At 44.6% G+C, this 22,108-nt stretch overlaps 2 protein-coding genes across 7 annotated transcripts; both read left to right on the plus strand.

Annotated features, from left to right (window-relative positions):
* Positions 1-264: 264 nt before the first annotated feature.
* On the plus strand, positions 265-7,336 carry PRMT5 (protein arginine methyltransferase 5). Of its 4 annotated transcripts, none has more exons than XM_016120529.2 (17): positions 265-468; positions 1,110-1,228; positions 1,517-1,602; positions 1,776-1,910; positions 2,286-2,398; positions 2,547-2,596; positions 2,812-2,975; positions 3,410-3,571; positions 3,753-3,830; positions 3,927-3,985; positions 4,070-4,192; positions 4,279-4,454; positions 5,007-5,116; positions 5,355-5,448; positions 5,611-5,727; positions 5,940-6,004; positions 6,793-7,336. In XM_016120529.2, exons 1-17 carry the CDS (start codon positions 359-361, stop codon positions 6,943-6,945), a joined length of 1,914 nt encoding a protein of 637 aa, XP_015976015.2. In that variant the 5' UTR covers positions 265-358; the 3' UTR covers positions 6,946-7,336. The 4 variants fall into 4 exon arrangements, with proteins under 4 accessions (XP_015976015.2, XP_015976017.1, XP_015976016.1 ...); XM_016120530.2 differs by having other exon boundaries at positions 370-502; XM_016120531.2 differs by lacking the exon at positions 1,110-1,228 and having other exon boundaries at positions 356-468.
* Positions 7,337-7,435: 99 nt separating this feature from the next.
* RBM23 (RNA binding motif protein 23) lies at positions 7,436-18,240 on the plus strand. 3 transcript variants are annotated; one of them, XM_016120532.2, is made up of 14 exons: positions 7,436-8,930; positions 11,964-12,039; positions 12,592-12,698; positions 13,165-13,212; positions 13,340-13,513; positions 13,769-13,822; positions 13,983-14,100; positions 14,189-14,341; positions 14,427-14,564; positions 14,959-15,024; positions 16,555-16,750; positions 16,836-16,931; positions 17,025-17,109; positions 17,184-18,240. In XM_016120532.2, the coding sequence occupies exons 1-14, from the start codon at positions 8,908-8,910 to the stop codon at positions 17,185-17,187; spliced, it is 1,338 nt and encodes a 445-aa protein (XP_015976018.1). In that variant the 5' UTR covers positions 7,436-8,907; the 3' UTR covers positions 17,188-18,240. The 3 variants fall into 3 exon arrangements, with proteins under 3 accessions (XP_015976018.1, XP_015976020.1, XP_015976019.1); XM_016120534.2 differs by having other exon boundaries at positions 7,436-8,679; XM_016120533.2 differs by lacking the exon at positions 17,184-18,240 and having other exon boundaries at positions 17,025-17,113.
* Positions 18,241-22,108: the final 3,868 nt, after the last annotated feature.

Below are 22,108 nucleotides of genomic sequence, written 5' to 3' on the forward strand. Positions count from 1 at the left end.
GACAATCGAACTGCTTTTGATTATGACAATTCAAGTTTATATTGCACGGTTTTATGGGACCTGTAGTCTCTTAGCTAAATTTTGCAAATCACAAGGCATTATGGGAGATCGGAGCTCATCAAAAACCAGACACTGAGATTGGTGGATCTCCTGAAGCTGCGCTACACGTCACTGTACAGCCTGCTGATTGGTGGGAAGAACAACTCCCCACCCCCTCCGCCATCTCTTTGGAGAGGTGGACGACGCTCTGGTTGTTATGGCGATTCGTCCCGCCTTCCGAGGTGGGGCTTTTTCCCCCCAGCTTCGTGATTGGCTGCTAGTATCAAGGAATCCCGGCGTGGACAGCGCGAGGGGAAAGATGGCGGCGATGGCGGTCGGAGGGGCCGGTGGGAGCCGCGTGTCCAGCGGCAGGGACCTGAATTGCGTCCCCGAAATAGCTGACACACTGGGGGCTGTGGCTAAACAGGGGTGAGGGCCCAGACCTCCGCGAGCGGAATGCGGGGTTCGTACTCGAGGACGGAGAGGGGCAGACTAGTCATCCCCGAGAGGCAGGGATGAGGGGGTCGAAGTGGATAAGGTGAGGGCGAGAGAAACCAGTACTCCTTGAGGGAAGAAGCCTTGGGCCCTGGAAAGTCAGAAAAAAGAAAAATTTATTGGGGGCGTGTGGTCACTGAGCCTAAAAGGCGGGAGAGTTGTCAGGTAAATAAAAAAGGGGGCTTACAGACCTCCAGGGCCCTGGAATGCGAGATTATTGTCAGGGTGGGAGGAAGTGTTAGGGGGCTAGAGAGAGAAGAGATAAACCTTGAGGGGAGAGGCAGATCTGGGTTTGATAGTCCTGGAAAACTAGCATAGTAGAAAATCCACTTTGTGTGGATTTTATCTTTTCTCCTTACTCATCTTTTCCATGACTGTGGTTTGGGGAGAAATTAAGGCACAGTGTAGTGGAAGTGATATGCCCCAATGTGGGCTGAGCTCAGAAGTCCAGTCGGTTGACTGATGAGTGCAGCTCAAAGGGTTGTGCAGAATCCAGATAGCCTCATCCAGTTGCTTGGATCTCTGGGCACTGCTGCTCTCTTTACATGACAATTCTGGGTCTGTCACGGTTGTAGGTTTGATTTCCTCTGCATGCCTGTCTTCCACCCGCGTTTCAAGAGGGAATTCACTCAGGAACCTGCTAAGAATCGACCGGGCCCCCAGACACGATCAGACCTACTGCTGTCAGGAAGGGGTAGGGACCATCCCATATGCCCCTTTATTAGAGGCAGTAACAACTTTATCAGTGCCCTCATTTTCCTTTCCTGACTTAGATATATTGGTTAGCCCCTGGGTTATAGACAACTCTTGTTTTCTCCTTGCTTACCTGCTAAAAGCCTTAGTTTTCCTAATCTGCATCAGGGTATCCTGTATCTATGATAGAAAAAGTCTTCATCTCTATTCCCTGTTAAGAACTAGATAATGAATGAGTAAACTGCCTAACCTCATTCAATATTTGTCTTTCTTGGGTGGGGGAGTGCAGATTGGAATACGCTAATTGTGGGAAAGCTTTCTCCATGGATTCGTCCAGACTCAAAAGTGGAGAAGATCCGCCGGAACTCTGAGGCGGTAAGACTGTTTGACCTCTCCACTGGATCTTTCTAAAGACCAGGTCTGTAACCGTGCTGGGTGGGGAGAGCAGTTTTTTCCCCTCATAACTCAGTAACTCTGATTGATATAACTCTGATATAAGCTATTTGGATTGCAAGCCCTTAACCTTTTTCTCTTGATTTCCATTCCAGGCCATGTTACAGGAACTGAATTTTGGAGCATATCTGGGTCTTCCAGCTTTCTTGCTGCCCTTAAATCAGGAAGATAACACAAACCTGGCCAGAGTTTTGACCAACCACATCCACACTGGCCACCACTCCTCCATGGTATGGCTGAGGGTCTCCTTTTCTGCTGCATATTATGACAGTTAGGCTATGCTACATACTTGTTCCTAGCCATACAGTAAAGGATGCATTTGGCAGAACTAAAATGTCAGTACTGCCTACCTCCATCTAAGAGTGGTGAACGTAGAATTATAAAATATAAAGAATACACAATTACGTATAGAAATTTATAATTGAAATAAAGGGCAAGGCTGATATTTACATAGGCTATACACAAGATACAAGTACACACACATACAGTCACAAACTGGGGAAAGTATTTTGAGGGATTAATTTGAGATCTGGATCAAGAACTTCTAATTGAAGGAAGCTTTCTGGATCCACTGAGTCCTAAACAGGGTACTTGTTCATGTACAGTTCTGGATGCGGGTACCCTTGGTAGCCCCGGAGGACCTAAGAGATGATATAATTGAGAATGCACCAACTACACACACAGAGGAGTACAGTGGAGAGGAAAAGACATGGATGTGGTATGTCTCCTTTTGCTGTTGTACCAGGGCCAAGGGTAACGTGAGGGGAGGAAGTACAGGGTGGAATCTGTAGGGTGGTCTCTTTAAGCTATAGTGATTGTTGGGCCATATGTATTTGACTATATTTTTCTGTATTTGCTCTGGACAGGTGGCACAACTTCCGGACCTTATGTGACTATAGCAAGAGGATTGCGGTCGGTAAGTCCACAAGGGTCCTAGGATAGGTATGCCTTCTCTGACTTCCTGTGAGTAAGAATTAGGAGTTTCATATAGATTTGGCTGCTGGGCAATTTTGCTGTTTTCTGTGCCTCAGTGTCCCTTGCTTCTAAGGAGTAAACAGATCTTGCACAATAGAACAAGAAAAGGCTTCTTGCCTAGCAGTAGTTGACAGGTCTTTCTTTTCTCTTGTGTAGCTCTTGAAATTGGGGCTGACCTCCCATCTAATCATGTCATTGATCGTTGGCTTGGAGAGCCCATCAAAGCAGCCATTCTCCCCACCAGCATTTTCCTGACCAATAAGAAGGGATTTCCTGTTCTTTCTAAGATGCACCAGAGGCTAATCTTCCGGCTCCTCAAGGTGGGTGATAGAAGGGTTCTAAAGGTTCTTCAGCTAATCCTTTTTCTGTATTCCTATACGTTAGATGTTTTTTTCCTATGGGGCAGACTGACTCTACCCTGATTTCTGGAAAACAATTTCAGCAAAGTCTTGAAAAAAGGCAAATGACAGTAGGAGCCCCAAAAGAACCAGCTCTCATGAGAATTTTGGAGGTTTCATTTAAGAAGTTATAGCAAGGCTCCATGGGGCCCTTTGAGCCAGGATGATGCTTATATTGCATAGGAAAGCTTTGTAAGTTCATTGAAGCCTTATGCTGTTTTTATTGGTATTTGGAGAACTGCTGGTCTGGGCCTTATATAATAAACTTTATGCTAGGACTCTTTAGCCATAAGATCTAATAATATCCCAGAATCTTGGCGTGAGGACTATATCTGATGGTGTGACTTCTCTCACAGTTGGAGGTGCAGTTCATTATCACAGGCACCAACCACCACTCAGAGAAAGAATTCTGCTCCTACCTCCAGTACTTGGAATACTTGAGCCAGAACCGCCCTCCACCCAATGCCTACGAACTCTTTGCCAAGGGCTATGAAGACTATCTGCAGTCCCCACTCCAGGTGGGTCTGGAGTGCACTGAGAGGAGGGAGGCTGGAAATAGGGTGGAGAAAATCTCTTGAGAGTAGGTGTCCTAAAATCATACCAAAACATAGGAGGCAATGGGAAAGTTTTGGTATTCTGGTGCATTGTCCTTGCCAGAAACTTGCTAACTTATTTTGTCTGTTTCCTCTTATTCATCAGCCACTTATGGACAATCTGGAATCACAGACATACGAAGTGTTTGAAAAAGACCCCATCAAATACTCTCAATACCAGCAGGTACAGTGTGGATCGCAGATTGGGTCAGACTCAGAGCTAGAATAACCTAGGTGAAGATGAGATTATAGCCATGAGGTCTTTTCTCTTTCTCCCTAGGCCATCTATAAATGTCTGTTAGACCGAGTGCCAGATGAAGAGAAGGACACTAATATCCAGTGAGTGTTCTCCCCTATGATCCCAGAGATTTGTGTGCCTATTTCTCTATATGCTGAGTCAGCTTGACTCTCTTTCTTTCTCAGGGTGCTGATGGTGCTGGGAGCAGGCCGGGGTCCCCTGGTGAATGCTTCCCTGCGGGCAGCCAAGCAGGCTGACCGACGGATAAAGCTGTACGCTGTGGAGAAGAACCCAAATGCTGTGGTGACGTGAGTAGCAACTCTTTTACTGGGAAGTTGTCCCCACTGCCAGGTTTTCTTAATTTGTATCGTCACTTTTATCATCTCTGTTTTAGGCTAGAGAACTGGCAGTTTGAAGAATGGGGAAGCCAAGTGACAGTAGTCTCATCAGATATGCGGGAATGGGTGGCTCCAGAGAAAGCAGACATCATCGTCAGTGAGCTTCTGGGCTCCTTCGCTGATAATGAACTGTCACCTGAGTGCCTGGATGGAGCCCAGCACTTCCTAAAAGGTGCCTCCAGGTTGGGGTGTACTGAGAGGGGATTGGACTATTAGCTGGGAAGACTGAAGGGGAGGTGTTGGGGAGAATTGGGTAGGATGGCAACCGAGGTTACAGTGTTTAGGGGAAGGTGGGTTGGACTTGGGTCAGTGCCCTTAGCAAATGAAGTAATCGCTCCATACCTTGGTGTTCATGTTATAAAATGAGGGGCGTAAACTAGAGCAGAGACTCTTAACCTGAGGTCTATGAACTCCCTGAGCTGCTTTGATACGTACCTTGGGCTTAGCTTTCATCAGTATATCAAAAGGCTTTGTGACCTCCACGAAAGTTAAGAAGCACTAGATTAGAACACCTTAGGTTCCTTTGAGTTTTCATCTTGTGTGACTCTGTAAAGTAACCTGAAAGTGGAATTTTCCATGACAGGAGTTGAGAGCAGGTTGATCTGGGAATGTAACGACATTGAGTTGCCTGAGTCTGTTTGAGTGTGAGAGGTTTGGGCCTTCAGTTAGTACAAATATATCATTCCTATCCCTTGGGAATTAATGTGGCTCTCCTACTCTGCAGATGACGGCGTGAGCATCCCTGGTGAATACACATCCTTTCTGGCTCCTATCTCCTCCTCCAAGCTGTACAATGAGGTCCGAGCCTGCCGGGAAAAGGACCGTGACCCCGAGGTAAAGAGCCACTCTTTTCTCGTGGGTGTCTCTCTAAGGTCCTTTCTTTTTCTATATTAGCATTTATTGTTTTCTTCCTCTGCAGAAGGTGGAGAGGTGAAGGAGCAGTAGGGAATGTGGTTGAAGCGAAAGTGTTTTCATCTTTTTCTTTGTCCCTGAGGCTTGAGCTTCTTTCCCTGAGGAAGTAGGTATCTCTTGCCTATCTTCTCCAGCTCTTGCTCTCTGTCTCTTGGGTCAGGCCCAGTTTGAGATGCCTTATGTGGTACGGCTGCACAACTTCCACCAGCTCTCCGCGCCCCAGCCCTGTTTCACTTTCAGCCATCCCAACAAAGGTGAGTTCCTGTGTGGCTATCCTCTGACTGGGCGGGTGAGAGCTCGCCCTTGCTGACCTGGGTCTGCCCTGTCTAGGCTTCCCTTACTGGTTCCTGCTCATGCTTTACCAAGTTGTCTAAGGTTTTTGGCCCCTTGTCACTCACACAACTCTTCCTTTACAGATCCTATGATTGACAATAATCGCTACTGTACCTTGGAGTTTCCTGTGGAAGTGAACACAGTGCTGCATGGCTTTGCAGGCTACTTTGAGACTGTGCTTTATCAGAACATCACTCTAAGTGAGTGTCTGAGGCAGTGGATGGTGGGGTATGAGTGTGTGCTACCTGAGCAGCTTCCGTACATGTTTCATTTAGAGTCACGGGGAGCCCAGGAGTCAGTGAATGGGGATATTTGAGTACTTGTTTCTATGTTCACAGAAGACATTCTCCTCAACCTAGGCAAAAACTACAGTCACAGAAACTTTAATTTTTTCATTATTTTGTCCATACAGGTATCCGTCCAGAGACCCACTCTCCTGGGATGTTCTCATGGTTTCCTATCCTCTTCCCCATTAAGGTAGGAATTATATTTAAAACTCCATAGTTTAAAGAGTAACTTTGGCTGTTGGATTATGAATGATGCTTGGCTGGGATCCATGTCCTACTTCTCTCACGGCTTGGATCCCAGTCGTAGATGTGGGAATTAATGCCGTGGCCTTCTACCTGGCTTCCCCACATTTCTAGCTACTCTTCTGTCAATTTCCTACCTTAAGCAAGAGTCATCTTTTAAAACCCAAATCTGATTATATCTCTCTCCTGCTAAAAAACCCTTCAATACCTTCCCACTGTCCTTAGGATAATGGTTAAAATCTTGAACATTGCTTGTAAGACTTGGTGTGATCTAGTTTTAGCCTGCCTTTCCAGCTTCTGTCCCCCTTGATTACATTGCCTCAGTCCAACGGACTATCTTTTAGTTCCTCTAATACCCCATCATCTTTCCTTCCTCTGACTTTGATACCTTTCTTCTTTGCCTGTAAAATTCATTGCTTCTTTCTTTACCCTGATAACTTATTTTCCAGGTTTCCTTAAACATTCTTGTTATCTTTCTCAGACCTAACCTATGTTAGTGTTCCTAGGTGTTTATAGGTGCTTTCATAGCACTTTGTGCATGTTCACAGCAGTCATCACACTTTAGAGTATTAGTTCAATGTCTAATTGTTTAGCTCTGATTATTTGTTCTGATATACTTCAGGTAAACTTTATGAGGGTTGGAACATCATGTTTTTATCTTCACACTTAGCTTAGTACATTGCCACATGTAATTCATTAGGTCCACCCTGAACCTCCCTGTCTTTCTTCTTACAGCAGCCCATTACGGTGCGTGAAGGCCAGACCATCTGTGTGCGTTTCTGGCGATGCAGCAATTCCAAGAAGGTGTGGTATGAATGGGCTGTGACTGCACCAGTCTGTTCTGCTATTCACAACCCCACAGGTCGCTCATATACCATTGGCCTCTAGCCCTGCCTGCAAGTGTCCAGAAACGGCTTCAGGTTCTGCTCCTGTAGCATAGAAGGTGCAGTACATCTGTGGGCTGTGGCTCCCGTTGTCCATCAGAGAGAAGCAGTTCAGTTTGCTTTTCTGCCTTACATCAATGTGGCCTAGGAGGAGAATTAATTGCAGAGCTCAAGCCACCAATCTGTGAAGACTTTAGGCCAGAGCATGAGGAATTAGTGCTGGATCTGAAGCTACTCCAAAAGGCACTCAGCTTTCAAGCGCTCCCTGGAATAGCCCTGAGACATGGGCTGAACACATTTTCAGCCCTTTCCCTGCCCATCTTCTGTTCCTGTTTTGATGGTTTTGTGTGGAAGGAAATACAAATAAAGTGAAGTTATGGCCTTTCCTGCTCCAACCCTGCTGCCCCCTGCCTCTGCTTTCCCACACCTTACTTAAACTTAGGCATGCTCAGATCTGTGCCCTTATCTAAGACACAACGGGGCCTACCTTTATTCCCTAGTTAGGAAGCTTAGTGGTGACTCTTGGATTCCTGGGTATAGGCATTTCTGGCCAGCTATAGAATGGTCTTGTCCATTAGAACTTGTGATTAGACTTTAGTCTGGGAGGAGGCCTAGTTTGCCACCACGGAGAAAGATAGGGTAGTGAGTGAAGCCAGCTTTCCACCTTCTTGAGCTGAACTGCCAGCTGCTTTGTTACCTCTTGATAGAGAAACTGGAAGCCATCCAGACATCTCCAGCAAGATGCCACCTATTTTGTTTGAACAAAATAGGCTTAGTTTGAAGTCCTAAGAGATCATCTAGTCCAATCCTTCACTTTTCAGAAGAAGTATATGGAATTTGTACAATGATATGACGTTAATATTCAAATTGGACTGGAACATAGGTCCTCTGGCTTTTTCCATGTTAGAATCAGCTACCTTTTTGAAGTCTCAGTGCAGATATCAGTTCCATCTCTTTCTGGCTAGAGGGCTGAGAGTACTGTTACATCCAAGGAGTCATCTGAGAAAGTCTCAAGTTTACTTTTGCAGGGGGAAGTGTATGGGGCACTGATTTAAACTGAAAATATGTGAGCTATAAGACCAGACAAATCTGACAAGACTTGTGTTTTCCAGTTCCCAAGCACTGAAGGCAAGAGGTGTTTGGGAGGGTTGTGTAGACAGCCTGCGCAGGATGGGTATATGGAGTCTAGCAAACAGTTGCTCTCCACACACCTGCCCCCCGAGAGCACCAACGTGACCCTCTGCAAATAAGAGCAGGGGTGGCCAAAGACGTCAACTGCACCTCCTTGTTGGCTCTGCCCACAACTGGGGCTTGGTCAACCTGGGCTCCCGGCTTTCTGCAAGTCATTTAGCCAATGAGAGTCATTGGGGGCTGCCTGAAGAAGCTTCTACTTTCCGGAAGTCTTGGAGAAGTTAGCCAATCAATGGGAACTTGATGGTTGCTAAGAAACAATTGCATTTCGCTCCACCCATGTTTAGGATTTTAGCCAATGAAAACCTGTACTTTGTTGCCGTGAGACAGTGAGATTAGTTCCACGCCTAAATATTTCAGCGCCTGCGCAGATTGGGGAAAGTTCTGGAAGACAGCAGAGCTACCGCCATTTTGCGGGAAGAGAAACAACCTGGGTTGCAATGCTGCTTTAACTGCAGAGACTCTGCAAGACAGCCGTGCTTCGCGCTCCCCAACAAACGCAAAGGAACGGAGAAAACCGGGACCCCCGTGCGGGGAACCGGAACTGGTGAGAAACCCCGAAAGCTGGTACCCCGGCGACGTCACCTCGTGACGTTGCCGCACGGCGCTTCCCCCTGACGTCACAGGCAGAAAATGGCGTCAAGAGCAGAATCAGGCAAACTTTTAAAATTAAAAACATTTTTTGTTTACATTGATTTGCAAGTGTTCGCTATCAAAATGTAGCTCACTGTCGGGATTTTAGGGCTCCGCACCCTCGTGGCTCTGTCCTTTACTGATGACGCTGTTTCAAGGAGCCCAGTGAGTCGGATCTCTTTCTAAGAACCCCCGTCCTTGATGGGGAGGGAGCATCGACCCAAAAAACACGTAGGATTGGTTTTCAGCCCCTAGTGCCACCATTTGGAGAGAGATGAGGGAATTGAGATTTCGTCCTCAATCTTCAATTTCTGGAAGATTGATTTCACTATATCAACCCGAGATTTTCCCGCTTTCCTTTTGTGACCACACTTTCCGTGTCGAAAGGGTATATAGTGAGGCCACTGTAAGGTTTTTTCATTGGGAACGCTGGCGCTCGTGGAGATGGTGCCAATCGGATACTTTATAGGACCACTTTTTAAAGCATAGCCTTGGTTTGTTACACAATATGGGGAATTTTTTTTTATCGTTCTTATTGTTCCTGTTCTTAATTAAAGTACTTTCATTTTGGAGATGTTTGTGCCCAGCTCAGGGACCGGACCCAGGAGATGGCGCTACCATCACCCCTGGGACTCCAGCGTTTGGTGAATTATGCCTGAAATGGGCTGACGGTGGTTCTTCACTCTCCTCTGCAGTAGTGGGGCCTAAGTGCTGGCTTGGGTCGTGACTGTACTATGGCAGGATCCTGGCACTACCATGATTATGGATCCCAGTGTAGTTTTTGGAGCAGGAATGGAAGAAAGCGCTATGGTGTTTTAATTAATGGGATTGCATGGATTTTGACACACAAGTTCATGGGGGAGAGTTTGAAGACTACCAACCTGAAAATGCATAATGTTTGGACTTTACTGCATTTAGAACAGCTGGAAACCTACACTAAACCCATTGAGATTACAAGTTTCAAAATGTGCTCATGTTGTATATGTCTGTGCTTAAATCAGTTCATTCTTTGTTTCGGAGTCTGAGTGAAAACTTGCCTCCGTACGTGGGGTGTTCATTTGTCAACTTAAAGTGTGTGTGTTATGTTACCCTTGCCCTGTACTATCACTCAACAAGGAAGAAGACTTGCAATCAGGAGTGTTTCATTTAGGGAGGAAAAGGCAGATTGTAAAAAATAGAAGAATTTTATGACACTTGAGTTCACTGGATTTTAGGTATAGACTTAGCCAAAATGACTGAAAGGAACAGTTTGAGTGTCAAAAATTTTTTCTTTTTAGGACCATTTTTCCACAATAGGCCAAATAGTGTATATTACAATTAGCTTGGTTCCTGATGTTATGAAACATACCGTGTATATGCCTCATATCTAGAAGCCACACAATAAGGTGTGACTAATGAGTCGGAGTCTTTTGATAAACTGATCAGAACATTAATTCTCCAGATTAGTATATTCAAAGATAGACATACTGATATGCTGTATACTTTTTAAAATTTTTCTTCAAGGTTAAGTTTAAACTACAAGAGAGAGGTAACCCGATAATGGATATTATGTGAGGCTTGAGTCAGAAGACTTTGCTCAAGAGTCAGCTCCTCCATTTGAACTTTGTGACTTTGGGCAGTTCACAAATCCTGTTTTTCATCTGTGCATTGGATCTGATATCTGGCTGTAGCATATATTACTTTTGATTGCTAAATTAATAAAAGCTATTGTTAAATAAGAGATTGAGTTCACTGGATTTTAGGTACATCTATTTGATTTTGGTTTGATCTCCATTTTAAAACTTAAATTTACTTCTAAGTTATTTTAATGGTTTTGCCGTTTCTAAGACTCTTATCTCTAACATGCCTAGCAATATGAAGTACTATAGGTGTGATGATTATTTTTTATTACTTTTTAATATTTTTGTTATTTTTTAATGTAATTTTCATATTTCTCTTATTATTAAATCATCAGATAGGCTGTGGGTTCTGAGGGCAACAAGGACAGCATCACTGGATGATGCATTAGCTGCTTTAAAGAGGACAAAGCTCTGTGGTGATGGCAAGTCTGATTATGATTCACCTTCTAGCTTAGAAATTCTGCTTACCTGGGAATTTTTTTGTCAGCTTCATCAAGGTATAATTGACATAAAATTGTACCCATTGAAGTGTACAATTTGGTGGGTTTTGATGTGTATAAACATCCATGAAACTATCGCCCCCAAAAGTTTCCTGTGCTCTTTTGTAATCTTTTCTGCCTAGCCCCTCCCCACCTACTCCTATCCCTAGGCAACCACTGATATGCTTTCTGTCACTACAGGTTAGTTTGTTTTTTCTAAGATTTTATATAAATGGAATTGCATAGTATGTACTCTTTTTTTTTTTTGGTCTGATTTCTTTGATTCAGCATAATTATTTTGAGATTCACCCATGTTGTGTATGTCAATAATTTCAGACCAGTAATTTTTGAATAATTTATCTTACTGATATTGTTTGGTATCTTCTCTTTTTCTTATTTGACAGACTTGGGGAAGACGATTGCTAGATGTGAAAGCTTTGGGGAGGCGAGAAGTCTCACCCTTCCTGCCTAGACAAAGGCTTCAAAGTGGGATTGGTTAAGCCTGTCTTAATCATAATCTTTTTGCGTTACCTAAACTCTAGTTGGTATTATATGGAAAACACTTAATGATAAGTTCCCTAATTATTGGTGTTTGCATGGGGGATATAGGGAGGCACTTAGGGCAAATCTGCATTTTTCTGGTGTGCTTCGTTTTATTTATCTTTTTTTTTTTTGTCTTGCATCTTTACTTTTATTGGAACTGTGTGCCTATTTCTGTGATTTAAGTTTAAACCAGTTATTTATTCAGAATTTTGAACAGTAGAATAGAGGTCTAGTGTCTACTGTAAAGTGAGCGGTAAGTTTGAGTGCCAGCATTGTCTCTTCACAGGGCAGGGTCTGTTTTGTATTTTGTCTCTACCTAGATACTCAGTTTTCTTATAGGTCCTTGACCTATTCTAAGCTTCCAAGCAGAACTAGTTCAGAAAGGTAAGGTAAAAAAATGAACCTAGGATAAGCAACAGGTAGTAAGATACCTTTGGAGTTGATAAAACAGAACTATGTACTGAATTCTAGCTCTTAGAGGTGAAAAGGAATGTGGGGTACTGGAAGGGGAGGAAAAATATAAATGAAGTTCTTATGTATTGATGTCCTCTTTTCAGATCTGCTACCATGGCATCCGATGACTTTGATATAGTGATTGAGGCCATGCTGGAGGCTCCCTATAAAAAAGAAGAGGTAATATTCCCACCTCACTGGTGGAATTGGGTTAATAAGAAAAAGCAGTTGGGTGTCATAGGTTTCAACATTTTATGAATCCTGTTTCCCTACTTGTTTCTTATGTACAGTGACTATTCATAAAAGGCATAGTCTTTAGTAAGCTCTGCTGGAGACTCATACTCAAGGGCCATGTTTTCAGAAGAGCCCCAAAAACTGGGAAGGGGGGGGCCACATAATATGGGAATTAGTGCTTTGTTCAAAGCTTTCAGTGACACAGAAAATCAGTGTACCTCAGACCCGATTTCTTACTCTCTCTAGCAGATGTTGGGTAGCTAAAGTTTTGACATCCAGATCTGTCACTCTGATGTCTTCCTTTTGGATAGTTTCCTCCCTTCCTCTCTTATTCCCTTTTTTAGGAGATCTGAGTGCTCAAAAATTGCCTAGATAATTGGCTAGAGAGCTTTGATTTCATGAGCTTTTTTCTTTGTCCACTTTTGTTCTTTCTGTGCCCAATGGAACCTTTGTGTCTGCTACCTTGAACCTTGTGACATTTTCCTGGTGAAACCTCAGGATGAGCAGCCAAAGAAAGAGGAGGTTAAAAAGGAAGGCTCTGACAATACCACCGGCAGCACTGGCAACAGTGGCAGTGGGAGCAGCACCAGTGGGGAGGCAAGCAAGTGAGTGCGGCATGAGGAAATGGGTTGGCAGCTTGGGAAGGAAAACAATTATGTCCAATAGAGAAATAGCCAGAACAGGGAGGTAGTTGCTTCTAAGACTTGCCAACTTAAATAACTGGATCATGGGAATACTGGTGACTTTGTTTCATGACGATGTAGTCTAAGCTTTGTGTGTAGATCTGTGAATCAGTCCCAGCATTGATACATTTCATTTGTGTAAAATAGCAAGAGAACCCCTAATTTAGAAACACCAGCTTTTGCTTGGCTTTGGGGAAAAACCATGGCTGCTTCAGATGCCTGACGGCATCCAAAGCTATGTGTAAGTTGATGTTGTACAGTTGCTGTGAACTGCCAGATCGTCTTCTGGGCTTTGGTCCTTTACTACTCTTTGTTTCACCCTGGCCATATTGTCACTGGGAGATCGTAAAACCTTCTCAGTAATAAGAATCTACACTTCCTTTCACAGGAAGAAGAGGAGTCGGAGCCATAGTAAAAGCAGGGATAGAAAACGCAGGTCAGTCATTCTGGGGACTTTGGGTTTTGAGAATTACTATAAATGGAAAGATACCAGGGATATACATCGAAGCCAAGAAGAGGTTGGTTTGTTTATTAACAAACTAAATACCTGTTTCCATCTGCAGTCGTAGTCGGGACCGGGATCGGCATAGGCGGAGAAACAGTCGGAGCAGAAGTCGAGATCGGCAGCGTCGTCACCGCAGCCATAGCTGGGATCATCGCCACAGTAGTGAGTCCCGAAATTGGGACCGGCGTCGTGAGGATCGTGTGCACTATAGGAGTCCACCACTTGCCTCTGGGTATCGCTTTTTGCTAACAAGATCACTTTCCTGTTGGAATCTGGGTAAACTATGTGCTGTCCCTTCCCGAGGGTGCTTATAAGCCTCTGTGATAGGCAGGAGACCCAGTTACTGGAGGGGTGGCATTAAGAATTCACATGTGAGATGAGGCACTGGGATCTGGTTTTCTCGTGATGGAAGAAGACTCAGCATTTGACCAGTCTGAACTAAAGTTGGTTGACACAACTTTCACTGTAGTTGTTCTCTGTCCCATAGGCGTAGATATGGACACAGTAAGAGTCCTCATTTCAGAGAGAAGAGCCCAGTCAGGTGAGTTGATAATGAGTATTTTTTAGGGATTGTAAGGTAATAAATAAATAAAGTTTTTTGAGCTAAACTACAAGAATATGTAGTACTTGAGGGTAGCTAGAGAATGATGACCAAGTATTGGTAGGGTTGAGGGTCTCAACAAATTTTGCTCACTCTTCAGGGAGCCAGTTGACAATCTGAGTCCTGAGGAACGTGATGCCCGAACAGTTTTCTGTATGCAATTAGCTGCCCGCATTCGGCCTCGAGACCTAGAGGACTTTTTTTCTGCTGTTGGCAAGGTAACCTTCTCAGTTTACTTCTGAGTATCCCATATTCTATCCATCCCCCTTTATTCCCAACTCAGGATTTCTCTTTTGCCCTGGATAGGTTCGTGATGTACGTATCATCTCAGATCGGAACTCACGTCGTTCCAAGGGTATTGCTTATGTGGAATTCTGTGAAATCCAGTCCGTACCACTGGCCATTGGGCTGACTGGGCAGAGGCTGCTAGGGGTGCCTATCATTGTACAGGCCTCACAGGTGAGCAGGCCAAGAAACTGACCTGAGAAGATGGGGTTGAAGGTTGGAGGTGTGGAACCTGAGCCATCATTTCTTCCTTCCCCAGGCTGAGAAAAACCGACTGGCAGCCATGGCCAGCAACCTTCAGAAAGGCACTGGTGGACCAATGCGCCTCTATGTGGGCTCCCTGCATTTTAATATCACCGAAGACATGCTCCGGGGCATCTTTGAACCCTTTGGCAAAGTGAGTAGAAAGTGAGGGAAACCTCTGAAGGGAATTAGAAAAAATGGGGAAAACGAGTGTTCCTCTTTGTTCTGTCTGACCATGATAAACCCACTGCATATACCATAGTGGGCATAAGGGTCCATACTGGGAAAGTTAGGCTCCATCTCTGTATTCAGATTGGTCAGTAGACAAATGAGTCAGGCACCATGAACTCAAATAATGGGGTTCACATTAAGCAAAATAGTTTTAAAAGGTGTTTTGGAAAGAGATGGCCTTTGTTTCTTTTTTAAAAAGATTCAGAGAGATGTGATTGGTGGCTAGGAAGTTGGAGGTAACTAGAACAATCTGGGCAGGAAAGATCAAAAGTGTTGGTTAGCTAAAAAGTTATTAATAATATCTCTCTGTTCTACAGATTGATAATATTGTCCTAATGAAGGATTCAGATACAGGTCGTTCTAAAGGTTATGGTTTCATTACGGTGAGTCTCTAGTCTTTTTAACTTGTTTATTTTAGTTTGGATTTGTTCTCTTTTCTGATTTTACAGCTTCATTCTCCTTTAGGAACTATATAAATGACCCATAAACCCTGATGCCTGAAGTTTGGACTATCCTTCTCTTTTTTTTTTGATCCCTACAGCACCTGGTCTTCCTAGGTAGTCTCCCATCCAAGTATCCAAGTACTAACCAGGCCTGACCCTGCTTAGCTTCCGAGATCAGATGAGATTGGGCTTGTTTAGGGTGGCATGGCTGTAGACTAGCCTTCTGTTTCTTGAGATGAATGTATTGCTTGAGCTCTTGGCTTTGCTTCTATACTCTTATCAGTGGCCCTGAGGTGTCCAGGAGTTGAACCAGCTTCCCTGGCGGTGCAACTTGCTCTTAGGGTGATAGTAATGATTCCAAGCTGCAGCTAAAATGTTAGGGGCATGAGAGAGGTTAGGTGTGGGCTTTTATAGACACGTTTTATACTGTAGAGAGAATAGTGAGGTCACCTATTAGTGGGCAAATCTCACCTTTTCCTGACACTCCAACAAAATTGTTACCAGCTCCCATAACTGGTTCTTCCAGGTCTATGTGACTCCAGGCTGAGGACTGGCTGCCAGACACAAGTCTGATTGAAGCTGGTATTTTCTGGGCTCAATCCAGGCAGCATACACCCCACAGTTGCCTGCAGGGCAGAGGAGAGGTAGATTGTGTTCTACCATGGCAATTGCTCACCTCAGAAGTATCTAGTAAAGGCAGGCCACCTACATCACCTGCCTGTGAACTGTCAGTGCTACATGCCAAGCCCTGGGGCAGCTAATACCAGAGTAAATAAAGCTAGCTGTGGCATTCCTAGTGGCAAGTACCTTTTCTAGCTCTCTGTGTGACTTAGATGTGGAAAGGCTTCTTTGGGGGCCTTTTTGCCCTTGTGTTGCTGCTTTTTAGGACAACACCCTTGACACTTAAATAGCAGACTGGGAATGCACTTTATGCCAGGCTGCTGTTGATGCTGTTGATGAAAAGGACTAGAGAGTAGAGGCTCTGGTCAGCAGGCCACTGAGTCAGCAGCACTGTGGTGGGGGTGCAGGCAGTCTTGTCAGCACCAGGCTGGGCCCTGAAGGTCCAGATTTCTACTTCTTAACTGAGAACCGAAACTTACTAGTCCTAAGGACTGAAATAAAGCCTAAGAGCCTTGACTCTCAGCTTATCTTACTTCCGTTTTATATGTCCATTTGTGAAACAGCTTGTCAGGCTGGCTTCCCTACAGATAAAAGGCTTTTTACATTGTTGGGTTTTTAATGGAGCTGGAAGATTGAAAAGTGATTGCCATTGAGTCAGTTGGAAAAGGTCCTTTTCAGAGAATGATTTAGAGGGAGGCGGGGATCTTAGGTCACAGACTCTTGGAAAGAAAAGTTTGTCCTGCACCGAGTGTGCAGTTTTCCTGGAATAGTAGGAATATGAGCGTTAGTGGGGTTTTGAGAGCATGTCTGTGGCCAAGAAGTGATTGATATTGCTTGGATTTCTTGTAGTTCTCTGAGTCTGAATGTGCCCGACGGGCCCTGGAACAGTTGAATGGCTTTGAGCTTGCTGGTCGACCTATGAGAGTCGGCCATGTGACAGAGCGACCAGATGGTGGTACAGATATTACTTTTCCTGATGGAGATCAGGAGCTGGATCCAGGATCAGCAGGTGGACGTTTACAACTCATGGCCAAGGTGGCAGAAGGTAGAGTTTCTCTGCAGGTGGAGAACATGGATTGAGTTGTAAATCAAGGGTTGGTTCTTAATCTTACCTTTTCTTTCTCTTTTAGGCTCTGGAATCCAGTTTCCAACCACAGCTGCCGCTGCTGCCTTGCAGCTGAATGGAGCAGTACCCTTGGGGGCCCTGAACCCAGCAACACTGACTGGTATACTTAGACTTGGGAAAGGGAAAGAAGGGTTAAGGCCTGGAAAGAAGAAATGCTCTTTGCTCACTAACTCACTGCTTCTCTCTGTTTCAGCTCTGAGTCCGGCCCTGAACCTCGCCTCTCAGGCAATTGCCTCCCAATGCTTCCAGCTTTCCAGCCTCTTCTCCCCGCAAACCATGTGAGTCTTAGGACATAGCTCATTTTAGTCTCAGTTATTTTCTTTCTTTTGACTTTCATTTACCTCTTCCCCAGGTGAATCAATGGCACAGTATACTGCCTTCCTGTGCCTCTGGGTCCTGCCACTCCCTTCTCCACATCTACCCTTCTACGGCTCCTCTTCTCCATTTTGTGGACCAAACCATCCTGAGGGCATGGACATTGACTATGGGGAAATTGGAGCCACCCTTATGCACCAAGAAGAGCTCCTGCCCATGGCCCCACTGGGAATGGCCTCTGCTGAACAACCGCTAGTTGGAGAACAGAATTGTTGAACACCTGTTTCCCTGTGTGTGTTGTCTCCTGGGAGGATCTTCATTGTCCTTTCCAACAACACCTTAGTGATTCCTCGATTCCTCCTCTATTGGGAAGGCCATAGGGCATTAACTGAAGAAATGAACTTCTCTCCTTTTCCTTTTCCTTTGTCTTTACCCTACAATTTTTTCAAGGAAAACCCTTAAGCCCTCTGGACAAAGAGGACTTTGGAGTTTGTGGGGTGAACCTTGAAGGTGCTGGCTTACTGTTGCAAGGGCCCCCAGAAGATAGTCTGGACTCGTATATGCATTGTGAAGCCTGCCTTGGGTCTCATCTTAGGGCCAGAACTTCTACTGTGGGCTCACCATCTTGCTGGGAACTGTGGGAATGATCTATCCTGCCAGGTATTTTGAATGTCTTAGGGGCATTAAGTTTAGTGAAGGATGGGGTACTTTCCAGTATCTTCCATCTTTCTTTGTAGAGTTAGTTGTCCTTCCTCCCAGGTCCTTCCTTTGGTCCAGGGTGGGAGGATGGAGGGGAGGCTGCTACTCTCTACCACTTCCCATGTGCCTCTACTGTGGGCTCAACCCCAGCTGTTAAAGCTGCTCCTGTCCCCTGCCTGGGCACACGTGAGCCTTCTCACTGGATTTTATACCCATGTGTCTGTACATAAATATATATATATATGTATATATATATAAACTTTGTACAAATGGCAAGCCCCTACTGTTGTGGCGGCTGCTTTCCATATACGTGTGGTCTTAGTTATGTCAGATGTTAATTTCTCATGAGCCAAAACTATGAATGGTTCTAGGGATATAAAACATTTGTAATACCATTGTGAGGTTTTTTCCTTTATTTTAATTTAATCTTCAGAAAGAAAAATGGACAAAAGGCACATACCTGGGCCAAGTTCTTGTCTGTATCTCCATTTCACTGGTGGGGTTTGTCTCCTCCTCCATCTGTATCCATCTTAACTATCTCCAAATCTACCTGCCCACTGGACTGAATTGCAGGTTCTGTCCCTGTGCCTAAGGACAGATCTTGTCTTTCCACTAGATGGCAGTGTAACTACCACATTCTGCATCTTCCTGTAGGTGTATTTCATGATCTTAAGGATCTTAAGTAGCAGAGAAGCCTCCCAAGCTCACCATTCTTACATTTGGTCCTCATACCACTTTTAGCCTTCTTTGTATTAGAAAACTACTAGAGCCCAATTCCAAAGGGATTTGGGCATCATACAATAGGGAGCCCCAGGCCTTAACGGCTGTTTTTCTCCAGTCTTTTGAACACTTGCTTTCCATATAGCTCTGCCTGGGGTAATGCAACCCTGGAATCAGTGACTTGCACAGAGCTGGGTTTTCCAGGAAGGGCCCTACCAAAGGGGAGGCAAAACTTCCTCTGCTTTCTTTTTAAGGCTTATAACAAGGGACTGGGCCAGCCCGGCTCCCCAAGTAAGAACTAGCCTGTAGGAGAAGGTCTGAGGTTCTTGGTCAGGGCTCTGTGGGGCTCCTCCATTCTTTGCTGGTTTCTATGGCAACAAAATGTTAAGACTATTGTCATGCTAAAAATATGGATAATTGCTGTTAGGTTTTAATTTGTCAGCACTCAGACTGTTTAAAGCAGAGTGATGAGTTTTTGGTGATACTAGCTTCTGGGGTTGCTTTTAACACTGAAGTGTTAAGTACCTGAAGCCTGTTTGGTGTAAGAGGCCACTGGGGCCCTAGACTAGCTCTGCATTCTTCTTGCTAGCTGTTTGCTTTGCTGCCACCCTCACCCCTTCCGTATCTTAGTTTGCTCTTTGGACCTGGCAGAAAGGAAGGAGGATGCATTATTTTTAGGTAGGAGCAGCTGGCTATGGCCCAGTCCCCCTATAATTATTGATTTGGCTGTTAATGCATCCTGGAAGCACAGTGCGGACCATTTTTGTTAGTCATTCTGAAGCCATAGACTAGGCCTCCTTGTGGTAGTCTTGAACTCCAAACTATATATACACACAGGCTTTCCTTCCCTGCACTCCTCAAATGGGCACCCACCTCAGGTTTCCTTATGTTCCCATACCTACCTTCTTTGGGCTTCTTGGACTCTGGTTCCTTCTGCTTCAGTTCTTTCTTGCCCCTTGGGCTTCATTCCTCATACGTCCTCTTGCTGGGAGAGAGACAGTGATCAAGTGAAGAAAAATCTAAGACGGCTTCTCTAGTGTTAACTCACGGAAGGTGACTGCATCTAATGGGTGACAGCCGGTGTCACTATGTATGACTCAGTGCCGCCTTGTTACTCATCTCTATTGGGGGCGGTTAGAGTGGAGAGAAGGGGGCAATAAACAGCCTTTGGGGTCGGGCCTAAAGTAAAATAAACTGCCCTCAACCTCTCCTGCCTGAGCATGGTTGTAAGACGGGGTAGAAGTGAGACTGACCCAGTCCTTTTCTCAGCATACTTAGGATTTTCCTAACAGGCCTCATTTCTAAATGGGATTTTCACCTGACTTGGCTTAGAGCCTATGCTGCTTCTCCAAGGCAATGGTATTTCCTCCCTGTTCTTTAAACTGCTGTGTTCTTGACGGAATTCAGGAAGTAATACTTGAACAGTTAGAAGAGTCTATCCTGGCTTCAAAAAGTGAGGTGGTAGGAGGTGGAATGACGACAACTGTTAACATTTATGCAGGATTTGCTGTGGGTTAGGCACTGTTCTAATCACTTTATATGTATCGAATCATTCTTCAGTGACCCTCTGAGTTAGAGTCTTGTTAACTTTAATTGTAAATAAGGAAACTGACCCTCAAAGAGCTTAAATAACTTGCTCCACAGAAAGTTTGATTCCAATGCAGCCATTCTGGCTTCAGATCCTTTGATCTTAATCATAAGCTGCCTCTCAACATTGCTATAGAAGCCAAGGCTTTAGAATCATGGGGAAGTGTCACTTTTTCTCTCTTTGTACTCATAGTTCTTAGTATATCCTGAATTTTTCCATTGTCATGTCTGTTCATCTTGTTCTCTCTTCCTGTCCCTCTTTTGCTGGTCAAAATCTCATCCTTTAAGACACTGAAGCTTTCCTAGTTGGAGTTGACTTCCTTTTTCTAATAGGTCTTATTCTGTCTTTATTTACAGTGCTTTGTAAACTCTATTAATAGATGATTATAGCCTGATGAAGCCAGCCATAGACATGTTCTTTCCATTATTGTTTTGCTTTTATATGTTATATGTCTGTTGAATTAATTCCTTCTCTGTTCAAATCAGAGCCAGTCTGTTCAAAGGCTGCCCCTTCTAGTCTGCCTTCCCTGGCAGCTTCATCCATTCCTTCCTCACCCCTTCAAGAGATGAGGCAGTTTTATTCTTTTTAGTGTTACCATGGTAGCCTGTGATGCTTTTTGTCTAAAATGCTGTTTGCCATCCACCAGAGACTGATGTTTCCGTGGCAACCAGGTGAAGTCAATAGTCATGAGCTGGATGGATGCAGGAAAGGAATTCTGGTCTCGGAAGCTGTGTATCTTGGATCTTCTGGCTTCAAACATCCTTCTCCCTCTCGACCTTTGCACTCTATATCTTGAACTGATTTGCCCTCAAAGTGTACTCTTGGTTGAGAGAACTCTGTGTGAGGTGAGGCAGACCAACCAACTTAGATCATGTGGGAAGGTGGAGGCAAGGAAAGAGCTGCTCAAAGATCACTTTAAAAAGTTGGATGAGTTCTCTTAGCTGTCACAGATGATCAACTCTCAAGAACCCTTAAGGAGTTGGCTGGAGTTGCTGGAGAGTCATTAAGCAGTTATTTTTGAGGGCAATGGGTGGATGGATGAGGTGCCTGAGGACTGGAAACGGGCCAGTCAGTTCTGAATTGCAGAGGGGAAAACAATGACCTTGGAAGTCAGAGACCTATCAAACTCTTGTTAATGTTCCAGAATGGATGGGAGTTTCCGTCAGCTCTCAAGCATCATGAAGCCTACTTGTTTCGGATGAGTAGTGCAAAGAATTAGCTGTCGCCTCCCAATTCCTGGGCTCAACCAGGCCAGGGGACTTCCACCCTGTAGCAGAGTGGTCATATTCTGGAGCAACACTATAAAGTTCAAATCCCTTTTCTGTCTCAAACTAGCTGAGTAAGCTCAGGTGTTATTCCACTTAGCTAACTCAGACTCCACACCTGCAAAAAAGAAATGATAACAATAGTACCTTATCTTTATCTCAGGCATTTGAGGATTAAATGATCTGTGTAGAGAGTTTAGAACTTGTTAGCTTATCGGTTACTACTTGTCATTACTACTGCCATCATTATTCCCATTCCTCTAGGTGCCTTGACTATCTATCTACCTGACCTCATCTCCGACTTCAGAGAACGCTCAAGATTTACAAGGGGAGAAGTGAGGGTGGGGCAATGATGAAAATAAACCGTAATTGTTTCTGGGCTAAAGTTTCAGGCTTACAAGGTCCCAGGTCACATGCAACCAGCTCATTTTTCAGAAAAACAAGTCCCACTGCCCAGTCTCTCTTTATGCCTGAAACTCTGTATAATCATTACCACCAGATGGCTTTGAAAAATCAAGGTGAGCCCCCTGGGTACCTTTCAGGGTACCTAGTGCCCTTTGCTTTTTCTGGCCAAGGAAAAGCCCAGAGTGCTCTGTGTTAGAACCCTTCGCTTGGTGTCCCTCCTAATTTCCCCCAAGCATTCCTATAGCACCTGCCTTACTCTGGCAATTCCCTTTCAAAATAAGTATT

This window comes from Rousettus aegyptiacus, unplaced genomic scaffold, assembly GCF_014176215.1.
Source record: "Rousettus aegyptiacus isolate mRouAeg1 unplaced genomic scaffold, mRouAeg1.p scaffold_m13_p_3, whole genome shotgun sequence".
In the NCBI taxonomy this organism is placed as follows: Eukaryota; Metazoa; Chordata; class Mammalia; order Chiroptera; family Pteropodidae; genus Rousettus; species Rousettus aegyptiacus.

Coding starts and splice junctions, on each gene's coding strand:
- PRMT5 (XM_016120529.2), top strand. CDS start 359: ATGGCGGCGATGGCGGTCGGAGGGGCCGGTGGGAGCCGCGTGTCCAGC. Junction 3,572..3,752: donor ATCTGCAGTCCCCACTCCAG/GTGGGTCTGGAG, acceptor CTTATTCATCAG/CCACTTATGGACAATCTGGA. Junction 6,005..6,792: donor CTATCCTCTTCCCCATTAAG/GTAGGAATTATA, acceptor TTCTTCTTACAG/CAGCCCATTACGGTGCGTGA.
- RBM23 (XM_016120532.2), top strand. CDS start 8,908: ATGACGCTGTTTCAAGGAGCCCA. Junction 13,823..13,982: donor AGAGAGAAGAGCCCAGTCAG/GTGAGTTGATAA, acceptor CTCACTCTTCAG/GGAGCCAGTTGACAATCTGA. Junction 14,565..14,958: donor TCTTTGAACCCTTTGGCAAA/GTGAGTAGAAAG, acceptor TCTGTTCTACAG/ATTGATAATATTGTCCTAAT.